Here is a 14,117-nt window from a genome sequence, read left to right as displayed (position 1 = left end):
GACATGTTGTCTGAGGAATGGGAGGGGGAGTTGAAATGGTTCGCGACTGGGAGGTGCAGTTGCCTTCTCAAGATGCACCCAGTTTTTACTCTTGATGATATTTACAAAACTAATGACATTGGAAATATGACTTATCCCCAGGCATGTTTGATTTTTAATGTGCTTTAATAGTTTAACTTTTAAACACAAATCCTCAGAAAGGTGATGGTAACTAAAAACTCAGCTGGTGGTGGTTTGCTTTAAACTACTATCCTTCCAGAGAAGCTGCTTTTTCTTGTTGTTCCTCGCAGTATTTTAAGGTTTGGTAGTTGGTAGTACTCGGAATGTCTTATTTGGTTTGTTTGAGGATTAGAATTGTATTGGACCGTTTTGCCTATTTCGAGCACCGCTTTCATCAATGAAGCATACATCCAGTTAGATAATGCATGCATCTTATCAGTCATTTTATTGCAATACTCCTCATATTTCCATGTCCCATTGCCAAGTATTAAACAAGCTTGTTAGTCCATTGATACTGTTTTGTAATTTTAGTCCGTTTCTCTTGCCAAATTTGGGAAACACACCCTCAAAATGATCATTTCCCATCATAGTGCGCACGATTGAACATACCATATCCAGCATCAGATTTGCAGATACAACCTTTCCCTGGTCAATGAAATTGGCAACAGTGTCGTCAGGCCGGCATGCTCCCAGAAGTCCTTTTGTCTTGCCCCTGGAATGAACCATTCTGGGCATGGCTCCAAGTTGTTATAGAATGTGATTCTTACAGACCAGTCCACTAAATCCTGAATCTATTACAGTGGTCTGAGGATCGAGTTGAAATGCAGAGTCTAGTGCACCTCTGGTGGTAATGAGAAAATGCACCATTTCCCTACTATCCTGTTAGTGTCACTTCTGTGCCCTGCTCCCCCCCCCTCCACTGCCTTGCCCAAACACCTCATTGATTAAATGCCTAGTGAGCTATGCCAGTTAGATCAGTGTCCACTTTCCGCACAGAGCTTTTGTGGAACGTGTACAAAACTCCTTTTCCAAAATCTGCACACACCACTGCAAAGGTGGGGATAAATTGGGGTTAGACCAAGAATGAAATTTTTCATATCCTGCATTCAGATACACCATGATTTATTAATTCACCAATGATCTCAGTAAGTTAGAAAAAGGTCCATGTATGTGTAGTCGTCCAAATTCTATGGACCCCCTGCCTTTGAAATTTAAAGTAAGTACATACAGTAGAATTTGTGGGCAGCACATTCCTACTGTCAACTTCCTTGTCCCACTCTTCCAACCTTCCAGCTGGCTTTGTTGCTATCTATCCAATTATAGGCAGAGAATCACCTGCAAAAGGTGGAGGTGTGGCTCTGTAAATTAATGATAATGCCAGCACAATAGAACGGGTTGCCTAAGTTTAGGAAACCATGATGGAGGAGCAGTTTGTGTGGAGATGAAAATTTATAAAGGCAAAAACTCACTGATGGTTGTGAATAGTATAAATGAAAAAAATAGTGACAGCTTGTCAGAAATGTGGTAATTGTGAGGAATTCTACTACAAATAGTTTGGAGAAACCAGATAGACAAAATTAGCCTTGTTGAGTTCACGGGATGTTTTGGGGATTGTTCCTTAGAACAACACCATTTTGAGTCGACCAGAGAGCAGGCTGTCCGAGTCCAAGTATTGTGAAATGTATTAATTAATTACCCGGTCTTCACTGTTGAGAATATAAGTCACATCTCAGAAATAGCTGTAAATTAGGAAAGTAGTACTGAGCTAGAGCTATGGTCTGACAAGTTCCTGGGTCCAGATGGACTTCATCCGAGGGTTCTAATAGCACTGGGGAGTGAGATGGTTGATTCTCAAAAGCAAAGCGCTCTGGATGCTGGAGATCTGCAATGAAAACAGAAGGTACCAGAGAAATTCAGCAAGTCTGACAGCATCTGTGGAGAGAGAGAAATACAGTTGATGTTATGAGTCTGGTATGACTCTTCTTTGGAACTGGTGGTTGATGCATTGGTTTTAATTTTCCAAAGTTCCTTGGATTTGGGGAAAATTCTATTAGAACTTTCTAAAAAAAATAACAAGTAACAAAGGCAGGAAACAGAAAGCAAAAAGCTAAGGCCAGTTAGTTTAACAGTTCTCATCAGGGAATATATTAGAAAGCTATTATAAGTGATATTATAGCAGGTCACTGAGGAAAATTTCAAGACAACCAAGAAAACGTCAACATGGTATTGTGGAAGGGAAATCATGTTCAACCAATTTATTGGATCAATTTGAAGAAGTAATGTACTGTTGATAAAGGGGAACCAGTGAATGCACTGTACTTAGATTTCCAGAAGGCATTTGATAAGGTGCCACATCAAAAGTTGCAGCAGAAAGTGAAAGCTCATAGTGTAGAGGGTGACATATTGGCAGGGATAGATGATTGGATGGCAGATAGAATAGGTATAATTAGGTTATTGTCTGGATGGGAAGATATAATGAGTGGTATGCCATAGGGATCAATGCTGGGAGTGTCAACTGTTTACCATTCATGTGAATGACTTGGACGAATGGACCAAAGTTATGGATGATAAATTTGCTGATGACACAAAGATAGAGAGGAAAGTAATTTGTGAAGAAGACATGAGGCTACAAAGTGGCAAATGCAGTATGATGAGGCACAATATGATGTTTTCCATTTTTCGGATGAAAAATAAAGTATATTTTCTAAATGGTGCAAGATCACAGAAACAGACACAGGGAATGCTGGAGAAGCTCAGCAAGTCTGGCACCATCTGTGGAGCGAGAAACACAATGAATGTTTCTAGTCCAGTATGACTCTTCTTAAAAACCTGTTCTGAACCATTGAATAACAGCAGGCTTGAGTGGCCGACTGCTCATTTCTACTTTTGTGTGGCTGTTCCAGTGCTGTCCTCTTGTGCAATATGTAGATTTGCTTACCTCCATAGCTTTGCTGAGACCAAGTCTCATTCACCCATTATCCCTGTGCTTGAGTTGCTTTGTGACCCTGTCGGTTTTAAAAATTCTCATCTGTGTGCTCAAATCCCACTATAAACTTGTTCCTCCTCCTCCTCCTGTAATCTTGTCCCAACCCAACAATCCTTCAGGAGCTAGGTCCTGCTCCAATTCTGGACTCCTGAGCAACCTTGGTTTTAGTCAGTCCAGCACTGGCGCACATGCCTTTTATCTGCTAAGGAATTCTCTTCTGTACCTCTACTTGTTTTCCTTTTTAAGATGTGTCTTTAAATCCACCTCTGTTATTTTCTAAGCTTTTCGTCATCTGTCCAGATTATCTTCACCCGTGGCTGTGTCATACTTTGATTAATAATGCTCAAGTGATGTGCCTTGGCATATTGAAGGTGCTATATGAATGTAAGTTGTTGTTGCCTATCTACCTGCTCTGTCCTTTTCCTGTAACCTGTTCGCTCACTTTTGTCCTTCTCTTGTCTTTCTCGTGTAATCCAAGTTGTTGACTCCACAAGCAAACCTGATGGAATGTAAGTGAAAATAGATATTGAGCAATATTTGTACTGGTGCTTAACGAGTAATGTTTGGTTTGAAGGCTGACTATCTCTGATATCAGATGAAAAGTGCACTGCATGACTGAGGAGGGAGTGTTGAAGTACCACTTGAATTTGTAGTATGCTCCAAAATTAAATGCAAGTGCTGGGCCATTTTTTTTAAATCCTGGCGTAAATCCGAGGATATTCCAATGATAAGGTTTTGTTTTCTGTTGCTGAAGTTGCTGTGAATTCTTTGGTAATAAAATGACAAATGAAACCTTCACTTCTGAAACTAAATTCTATTATTCTATTTACCTACTGAATATCATCTGTTTGCCATCTCTGATAGTTAGGTTCTTGTTTTAATATTGGAAAGGATGCTTTGAATATTCAGAAGTAATATTCATCTCAGTCTGTACAAGTTTAAAACAAACTTGAGAAAAAGCTTTCTGTTGTGGCCATTGAAGGACTTAGCAAAGTAGGCATTTAAGAAGTCTGACTCCAATTCTCATTCTGCACTGCTGAATATTTAATAGCATATAGATTTCTTTTTCAAGCATACTATTTGTAATTTGGAGTATTGAGCACTGTCAGGGTTTCATTAAGTTCGTAAAGAAATCACTTTAATTTTATTGATTTGGCTACAGGAATGACCAGTTACATTAGTTGTTTAGAAGTAATGAATGACTTGCTATGAAGCCATGCATAAAGCAACAATTATTGCAAAATTCATGTTCTCCTTAATCTCTCTGTTTTCTCCACTTGCAACACCTTTGTCATACACCACCTCTAACTGAGAAAATTCTGCCTCCTCCAAGTATTGCATTATAACTGAATGGTGGCAAGATGGGATTAGCGAGGGGATGTTGGTGATAGGCTCACTGGGAAAGTATTTGCTGCTGTTCAGTACTTTCGCATACCAGCACGCCTTCAATTGGAAAATTGGAGAATTGTGCGTTGCATCCCTGGCACAGTAGATTGGAATTCCAAGGCATTTTACAACAGCATTATTAAACAAAATTTGATTCCAAGCTGTGCAAGAAACTTTTAAAGTAGATGACAGATGTCTGGTCAAACAGCTAGGTTTTAAGGAGTGTCTGAAAGAGGGAAAAAGAGAGAATGGCTGTGTGTTTAGAATGGAGGATTAAAATACGTACTGCCCTCATGCTTGCTTGTTACACTGATCTACATCCAGCTAATTGTATGTAATATTTCGGGTTGAAATGATAGCTATCTGTCGGGTCCAGAAACACTGACCTTCCCTGAACAACTGTACTGATTCTTCTTGAACTTGAGTACATCAGAACTGTCAAATTGGTCATTTCATTATCCTAAAATAATTCATTGGACTTTCCAACAATGAGATGGTTTATAAATTGGAGTATGCTTCATTGTTTAAACGGTTTTCATTTTTTAATGCTTAATTATGAAATGCTTGTCTACACAACAAATATTTAACAAATTGAAAAATATATTCAAGCTCGAATATGTTTTCAATTTACAATGGCACTTGTGTGTTTTGTCTTTTTATGTATAATGTCTAAATAATTCAGGTTATTTCAAAACTTCTTAGAACAATATTTTTTGATAGAACAGCATTGTCATAATCAGTTTTGCTACTCTGACTGTATTGACCTGGGGTAATTACAGAGTAGATGCAACATTTCTGCAATGTTGTAAATTCTGCTTTCCTTATTTCACAGTACAGCATTGTCATTCACGTGTGTCTGGTACTGCACGATAGTCACTGCAGGGATGAGTTATCTCTTCCTCATACAGCTCATCAACATCAGCTGCAACATCACAGAAAGGGAAATACGGTTTGCGTTGAGAGACAAAACTGGACAAAAGTACCTCTGCGGTCTAGTCATAAAAACCGATGAGTACAATCGAGGCTTCATTAATAACTGGAAAGAATTCCTCAAACTTCAGCCCAATCATATGAAGACAACCATTGAAGATTTAGTGTAATGCTTCTGATTTAATTTTATTCAAGGGCTTATCTTTGTACTCTTTAATAACTATCGCAATGTGTTAAACTAATTATCTTCAACCTGAAACAAATACTAGTTTTTAGAGTAATTAAATAGCAAATGAGTAGACAATCTATCTTCAAGCTGGAAAACTTGTAAATTTTCTATGATGCCTTTCAATGAGCATTAGTTTCCATGTGTGCGATATTTTTTCTTGAAATTGTCATTTTACAAACATGAGATCACAGTATTAGGCTACTTGACATACATTTTACTGGTTATGTAGCTAACTTAGGTTCTTTTAAGCGGGAAAATATTGGGAAAGTCTGGCAGGAATGTTTCCAGAGAGCAAAAAGCCAGTTGCCACGTGAACAAAAATGGTACGTGAGATAAAGAGAAACAAATGAGGAGTGAATGCAAGGGTTATAAAAAGAATCAAGATGAAAAGTTAAGATGATTAAATGAATAAAGATATTGGTAAAATTAACAGGCATTTATTGGGTGGGTGGGTAGAGAACTGAAACCTCTTTAACATGTATGTGAAACACAATATTCAAACATTGGGCACATTATTATTGTGAGAAAGTTTGTCACTCAGTACAGTGCGGCGGCACAGTGGCTCAGTGGTTAGCACTGCTGCCTCACAGCGCCAGGAACTCTGGTTCAATTCCACCCTTGGGCAACTGTCTGTGTGGAGTTTGCACATTCTCCCTGTGTCTGCGTGGGTTTCCTCCGGGTGTTCCGGTTTCCTGCCACAGTCCAAAGATGTGCAGGCTAGGTGGATTGGCCATGCTAAATTGCCTGTAGTGTCCAGGGATGTGTAGATTAGGTGGGTTATAGGGGAATGGGTCTGGGTGGGATGCCCTGAGGATTGGTATGGACTTGTTGGGCCGAAGGTGCCTATTTCCACACTGTATGGATTCTATGATTCAGTAGAGAAAACCAGATGTAATTGGCGGTGAAGTTCCAGTTCAGGAGTTGCACAGTTAGATTCATGGTAGTGTAATAAATAAAATATTTTATATTAAATTGTTAATTTGTTTAATTCTGAAAAACAGAAGCTTAAAAATGTCAAAATCTTGTTTTCCTTTGAGCAAAAATGCTGTTGTTATATTATGACATGAACTTTGTTTGTAGCTGTCCAGAACAAGGTTATCAAATCTAAAGTGTTGTTAACTATTAATTTACTATAAACACACCCAGAACGATATCCAGTGGTAAAGCTGCATGCCCCCAACAGCTAACTTGAGAGAATCAGCATTGATGCTACCTCAAGTGTACAAGTAGCTGGCTCTCTATTTATGGCCTGCTTCACTGCATAAGCACATTTTTCGGTCAAGTTATCTGCATGTATACTGACCTAATGAGTATCAGTCTCTGTACAATAACTGGGTAGATTTGAGATATTCGTATGATGACTGTGAAAGTTGTGCTTTTACCTGACAATATGAATACGCAGAAGATTTTATTTCTTGAAGTTCAGTGCTATTGGAATTCGAACCATACATATAAACAAAGGCAAATAACAGAAGGGTCTAGGCCCGAAACGCCAGCCTTCCTGCTCCTCTGATGCTGCTTGGCCTGCTGTGTTCCTCCAGCTCTACACCTTGTTATCTCAGATTCTTCAGCATCTGCAGTTCCTACTATCTCTCGCAAATAACAACAGATGCTGGAAATCTCAATTCAAAACAGGATATTCTGGGAATACTCAGCAGGTGAGGTAGCATCTGTGGAGAGGGAAACAAGTTAACTTTTCAGGTAAATGATGTTCTGCTGAAAGATCATTGATCTGAAACATTAACTTCTGTTTCTGCTACATAAGTCACAGGACCTGAGCATTAGTGGCATTTTCTTTCAATTGGACTAACAATGTAGGGTTTATAGTTTAATAAAAATGATTGCTATGAAGAAATTGGTGTCAATCTTGATGTCAGATGTAAATATGTATTTTTAAAATTGTCACATTTAATATTTTAGAAAACCCGAAATAAAAAAATTCTCAATTTGAGATTTTCAGCATCTCTGCATGAGTGTACATACTGTACAACAGTTTATTATAAATTATTGCCAGGCCTGAAAAGATTTGTAACTTTTAGAACTTATTACAACTAGATTTAAGAAATTGTGCTTTAGTACGAGTTACTATTTAAAGCAGTGCAAAAATGTGCCTGTTATGTGGTTTTATGGTAGTTTCGAGTTTCCTTTGCAATGTTATGCATGTGAGATTAACACTGCTGTGATCACTGACTGTTGGGTTAATTTCATATTTTGTAAACAAAAGCAATATTCCATTCTCATCAGCCATCAAGTTTAAACTCTCAAACTAAAGCAAGAGTTTAAATATTCCAGCTTTTTCAAAAGTTCCAAATTTAGTTTATTAAAGCTGTTTCAAACTTTTTAGCTATGTGTGCCTCAATTACCACATAGTTGCAGTGAGTTAGTTAGCAGCCATTTGGCCCATTGAGTTTTTGGAGCAATTTAGCCAGACACACTATCCCCGCTCTATCATCAGAACTTTGCAAGGTTATTTATCTCAAATGCCCATCCAATTTTGTTTTGAAAACATGAATAGTCTCTGCTTCTACCACTCTTGCAGGCAGTGAGTCGCAACATATTAATGCGACTGCTTGTTTTGTTGTCCTTGGCAATACAGTTTCCTGAGAGTGATTTCCCCCTAGAACTGAAATCTGAACAGCTAGGTTACGGGCAGTTTTGGTAACAAGCAAAGACTAACAGCACAAACAGGCCATGGCAAAACAAAAGGCATCAAAGTGTAAGATTTGTGAAATGTGAAATGCCTTCCTCTGAAGATTTACAATATTTTAAAGTATTTTGTTTATCCCTGAAGTGAGAATTTGTTATATTGATAGGAAACAAGCAGTGTCAGTTTATTTTTGAGAGACTGCTGTGCTCTGTTAGTAACAATATTTTTGCAGATTTTTAAAGTGAACAGATATCAAGTCAGGATACGGTAAGCCTCATCAAAGGTATTAAAAACAAGAACAGAAGTTGCTGGAAAAGCTCAGCAGGTCTGACAGCATCTGTGAAGGAAAAAACAGAGTTAACGTTTCAGGTCCAGTGACCCTTCCTCAGAACTGAGGAAGGGTCACCAGACCCAAAATGTTAACTCTGTTTTTTCCTTCACAGATGCTGTCAGACCTGCTGAGCTTTTCCAGCAACTTTGTTTTTGTTCCTGATTTACAGCATCCGCAGTTCTTTCAGTTTTCGTCGAAGGTATTGTTGGATCATTAAGCTACATTGATTCTCAGGTGGCATGATTTGTCATATATTGTTCGTTGTCTGGATTTTCCATGTGTAACATTTTGACTTTTCAGTTTGATTCAAATATTGTTTGGAGGCCATTCAGAAAGATAACTCACCTGTCTTGTGCTATTATTGTAATTCTTATTTTTATTTCTGTGGGTGTTCAACTCCAAATGTTGTAACTTGAGAATTAAATGTTGGTTAAAATATTTAAAATTGTTGGATACAATTCATCTTAAGTTTCCATTTACCTGTAAATGCTTAGTTATATAAAAATGTGTTTTAATTAAAGTTTCTCTGAAACTATATTTTACTGAAACAACAAGGAGACACAATGCCTTAATTAATCTTGACAGGTAGAAGCAAGTAGGTAATATTCCTGTTGGCATGCCATATGGGTCAAGATTATCTTAAAGTATGAAATAGAGTTTCTGGCTCAGTATTAATGCCATCCATAGATGCAATCCTCAACATTTATTTTGTGTGGAAACCTAGTAATTCTTGTTGTTTTTCTGAGATGTATTGTGAATTACCAGTTAGTTAAACTTTAAATACATTGCCCATAATGTGACATTCCTATGTGATCCTCTGCTGCAATCTTAATGATGCTTTATGAGGAATGTTGTAACTGATGGTCAGTCATGTATTCCCAGTCAGTGAAACACAGTAATCCAGATTATGTTTGATAGTTTATGACTAAATTAGCCATTTTCCAAAACAAGGCCTTACCTTATGCTCAGAGATGGTAGGAACTGCCGATGCTGGAGTCTGAGATAACAAGGTGTAGAGCTGGATGAACAAAACTTTTCTGAAGAAGTGTCCAGACCCGAAACGTCAGCTTTCCTGCTCCTCTGATGCTGCCTGACCCGCTGTGTTCATCCAGCTGTACACCTTGTTAACTTACCTTATGCTCATTTCCATAAGTTATTTGATCTGAGTAATATAGCATCAAATGCTCAAATCTCACTTTCCATGGTCTGATTCATGGTCAAATGAAATTTTACATTCTTAGTAGTGTCCAGGGATGTGCAGGTTAGGCATCTTAGCCCTGGTAAAAGCCCCATGTGGGATTATGGAGAATAGAGTGGAGGGGATTCTGGGTGGGATGCTGTTCAGGGGGTCAGTGCAGACTTGTTGGGCTGAATGGCCTCATTCTACAATGCAGGGATTCTATGATTCTATCAATTTAACAATATATGCAGTGTTCCTTTTAGTTACAGTATGATTGTTTATTCCAGTGAGAGGAGTAAAATGGGTAGAAATTTAAGGCCTGTAGAAAAACAACAAATTTTGAACACAATTTCATATTTGTTGTTCAAATACCAGCTTAAAATATTTATTCTCAAACTTCAAAATTTCACAGCATATAGGATATTTGTTTTATTTCCTGTAGGAACTATGTTACATAAGTCCCTCACTGTAGACAATTCCTACCTAAATATGTAAAACGTGTTTAAAAATAGTCAGTGTATTGATAAGTGCAAGTCATTGTACAATTTATTGTATAACTGGGATTTTTAGAAAATTGTAACACTTTTAATAGAATATCATAAAGGGCTATATAAGCAGATTATCCTGATGTGTGTTTGTGTGTTCATTCTGTTAGGATTTTTGAATGCACTTGTAATTTCAAATATTACATACATAGACATATCTATCAGCATTAGTTATATACTTGAAAAATTGATGTGTAGAATACATATATGAAGAAAAAGGAAAATCTTATGTGAACAATTGCTACAGGAACAAAATACTGCAGGTGATCATCAGACATAGGAGGGAAATTAGGCTATTCAGCCCATCTAGTCCATTCTGCTATTCAATCATGGCTGACAAATTTCTCAATCCCATTCTCCTGCTTCCTGTCCGTAACCCTTGATCCCCTTGACAGTCAAGAACCTATCTATCTCTGTCTTAAATACACTCAATGACCTGGCCTCCACAGCCTTCTGTGGCGATGAATTCCATAGATTCACCACCCTCTGGCTGAAGAAGTTTCTCCTTATCTCCATTCTAAAGGGTCTTCCCTTTACTGTAAGGCTGTGCCATCGGGTCCTAGTCTCTCCTACCAATGGAAACATCTTCCCAACATCCACTCTGTCCAGGCCGTTCAGTATTCTGGAAGTTTCAATTAGATCCCCACTCATCCTTCTAAACTGCATTGAGTATCGACCCAGAGTCCTCAAATATTCCTCATACATTAAGCCTTTCATTCCTGGGATCATTCTCGTGAATCTCCTCTGGACACGCTCCAGGGCCAATACATCCATCCTCCGGTATGGTGCCAAAAATTGCTCACAATATTTTAAGTGTGGTCTGACCAGAGATCTATAAAGCCTCAGAAGTACATCCCTGCATTTATATTTTAGTCCTCTTGAAATAAATGCCAAAACTGTATTTGCCTTCCTAACTACAGACTTAACCTGCAAGTTTATCTTAAGAGAATCCTGGACTAGGACCTCCAAGTCCCTTTGCACATCGGATTTCTGAATTTTTTTCCCCATTTAGAAAATAGTTTATGCCTCTATTCTTCTTACCAAAGTGTGTGACCTCACACTTTCCCACCTTGTATTCCATCTGCCACTTCTTTGCCCACTCTCCCAACCTGTCCAAATCCTTCTGCAGCCTCCCCACCTCCTTAATACTACCTGTCCCTTCACCTATCTTTTGTATCGTCTGCAAACTTAGCCAGAATACCCTCAGTTCCTTCATCTAGATCATTAATGTATAATGTGAAAAGTTCTGGTCCCAACACTGACCCTATTGGAACGCCACTAGTCACCAGCTGCCTTCCTGACAAGGACCAGTTTATCCCCACTTTCTGCTTTCTGCTAGACTGCCAATCTTCTATCCATGCTAGTACCTTGCCTCTAACACCATGGGCCCTTATCTGACTCGGCAGCCTCCTGTACGGCACCTTGTCAAAGGCCTTCTTGAAGTTCAGGTTGATAACATCTGTTGACTTTCCTTGGTCTAACCTGCGCGTTACCTCAAAGAATTCTAACAGATTTGTCAGGTATGACCTCTCCTTGATGAAGCCGTGCTGACTTTGCCCTATTTTACCATGCACTTGGAAGTATTCACAAATCTCATCCTTTATAATGGACGCAAATCTTATCAATGACCAAGGTCAGGCTAATTGGCCTATAATTTCCCATCTTTTGCCTTACTCCCTTCTTAAACGGGGCGGGGGTGGGGGTTACATTACTGACTTTTCCAGACCTCTGGGACACTCCTGACTTCAGTGATTCCTGAAAGATCAACGCCAACACCTCCGCTATCTCTTTCAGAACTCTGGGGTGTAGGCAATCTGGTCCAGGTGATTTATTCACCTTCAGATTTTCAGTTTTTCTAGCACCTTCTCCCTGGTGATGGCCACCATACTCACTTCTGCCCCTGACTCTCTTGAATCTTTGGTATATTACTCATGTCTTCCACTATGAAGACTGACACAATGTACTTATTCAGTTCCTCTGCCATTTCTTTGTTCCCCATTACTACTACTTCAGCATCATTTTCCAGCAGCCCAATGTCCACTTTTGCCTCGTTTGCCCTTTATATATCTAAAGAAACTCTTGCAAACTTATTTTATATTACAGGCTGGCTCACCCTGAAATTAAATCTCCTCCCTCCTTATTTTTTCATTGCCCTCTATTGGCCTTTGTAAGCTTTCCAATCTTCTGGCTTCCCACTGCCCTTCGCCACATTATGTGCTTTCTCTTTTGCTTTTATACTGTCCCTGACTTCCCTTGTCAACCTTGGTTGCCTCTTCTTCCCTTTTCAGTATGCTTCTTCTTCCTAGGGATAATTTTTGCTGTGTCTTCTGAATTACTCCCAGAAACCCCTGCCCTTGCTGTTCCATTGTCTTTCTTGCTAGGCTTCTGTCCCAGTCAGTTCTGGTCAGCTCCTCCCTCATGCCCCTGTAGTTGCCTTTATTCAGCTGTAGACCGTTATTTCTGATTCCATCTTCTCCCTCAAATTGCAGAGTAAATTCTTTCTTATTATGGTCACTGCCTCCGAAGGGTTTGTTCAGTTTAAGCTCTCATCAAATTTGCCTCATTGCACAACACTAAATCCAGAAATGCCTGTCCCCGAGTGGGCTCCACCACAAGCTGCTCCAAAAAGCCATCTTGTAGACATTCCACAAATTTGTTTTCTTGTGATCCAGTACCAACCTGATTTTCCCAGTCCACGTGCATATTGAAATCCCCCATGATCACTGTAACCTTGCCTTTCCTATGTGCCTTTTCTATCTACTGGTGTACCTTGTGTCCCACATCCTGACTACTGTTTGGATGCCTGTACATAACTCCCATTATGGTTGTTTTACCTTTGCGGTTCCTCAACTCTACCCACACAGATTCTACATCAACTGACCCCACTTCATTTCTTGCTATTGATTTAATTTCATTTCTTACTAAAAAGGCAAATCCACCCCTTCTGCCCACCTGCCTGTCTTTTCGATTAGATATTTAGCTCCCAGGCCTGATCCCCTTGCAACCACGTCTCCACGATGCCCAACACATCATATCTGCCAATTTTGAACTGTGCCACAAGCTCATTTACCTTATTTTGCAAGGCGTGCATTCAGATACAACACCTTCAGTCCTGTATTTACTGTCACTCTTCTCGTTTTCATCCCTTTATCCGATGTGCTTGAAATTAAGATTCCTAATCCTTTCCAAACACTCTGTCCTATTTTGTGTGCTGGAGGCTTTAATAACCTCTCCTGAGTTCTCCTGTCTTCACTTTCTTCATATTTTTCCATGCTGTTGAGTCCACACCCACAGATGATAACCTGCTGCTTTGTTTCCCATGTGGCCATTCCACTACTTGGAGTTTTTCCCTCTCCTCCCACTCCACTTTCCAGTTTCAAGTCCTGTTGACCATCCTATTTACCCTTTTCGTTAGAATATTGGTCCCAGCTTGGTTTGGGTGGAGACCATCTCAGCAGTACAGATCCTTCCTATTCCAATACTGATAACAGTGCCCCATGAAAAGGAGACCCGCTTTCCCACACCACTCTTTTAACCACGTGTGTACCTCCCTTGCTGGAAACGCTCAGCAAATTTGACAGCATTGGTGAAGAGAAAACTGCGGTAATGTTGCAGTCAATGATCTTTCTTCTTACCTTTTTCTCCCCCAACCTGAAATAGTAACTCTTGCTCTCTACAGATGCTTCTAGAACTGGTGAGTATTACCAGAATTTTCTGCTCTTAATGAAAAATTTCTCATTTGCTATTAGATGTTTTTGGAAGAAGAAGTCCCAGTTTAAACAATAATGTAAGTAGTATCTCATGCTTTCAATCATGTACTAATGTCCTCTGAAGGGGCTTTCCAATGCATTCATAAATCAAAATCCAACTGCCTTAAACTAAC

General features: G+C 39.2%; 1 protein-coding gene across 1 annotated transcript in view; it reads left to right on the top strand.

Moving 5' to 3' along the window:
- zdhhc23b (zinc finger DHHC-type palmitoyltransferase 23b) overlaps positions 1-14,117 on the top strand; it is a 40,796-nt gene that overhangs the window by 26,367 nt on the left and 312 nt on the right. Inside the window, exons 4-5 of the mRNA XM_048602519.1 lie at positions 5,205-5,468; positions 13,984-14,021. Coding sequence (XP_048458476.1) covers positions 5,205-5,468; positions 13,984-14,020 — 301 coding nt within the window. The 3' untranslated portion in view covers position 14,021. The remainder of the gene's footprint in view (positions 1-5,204; positions 5,469-13,983; positions 14,022-14,117) is intronic.

This window comes from Rhincodon typus, chromosome 11, assembly GCF_021869965.1.
Source record: "Rhincodon typus isolate 14 chromosome 11, sRhiTyp1.1, whole genome shotgun sequence".
Classification (NCBI taxonomy): Eukaryota; Metazoa; Chordata; class Chondrichthyes; order Orectolobiformes; family Rhincodontidae; genus Rhincodon; species Rhincodon typus.
The sequence above is the reverse complement of the archived record's forward strand: the minus strand, read 5'-3'. Positions and strand labels throughout refer to the sequence as shown.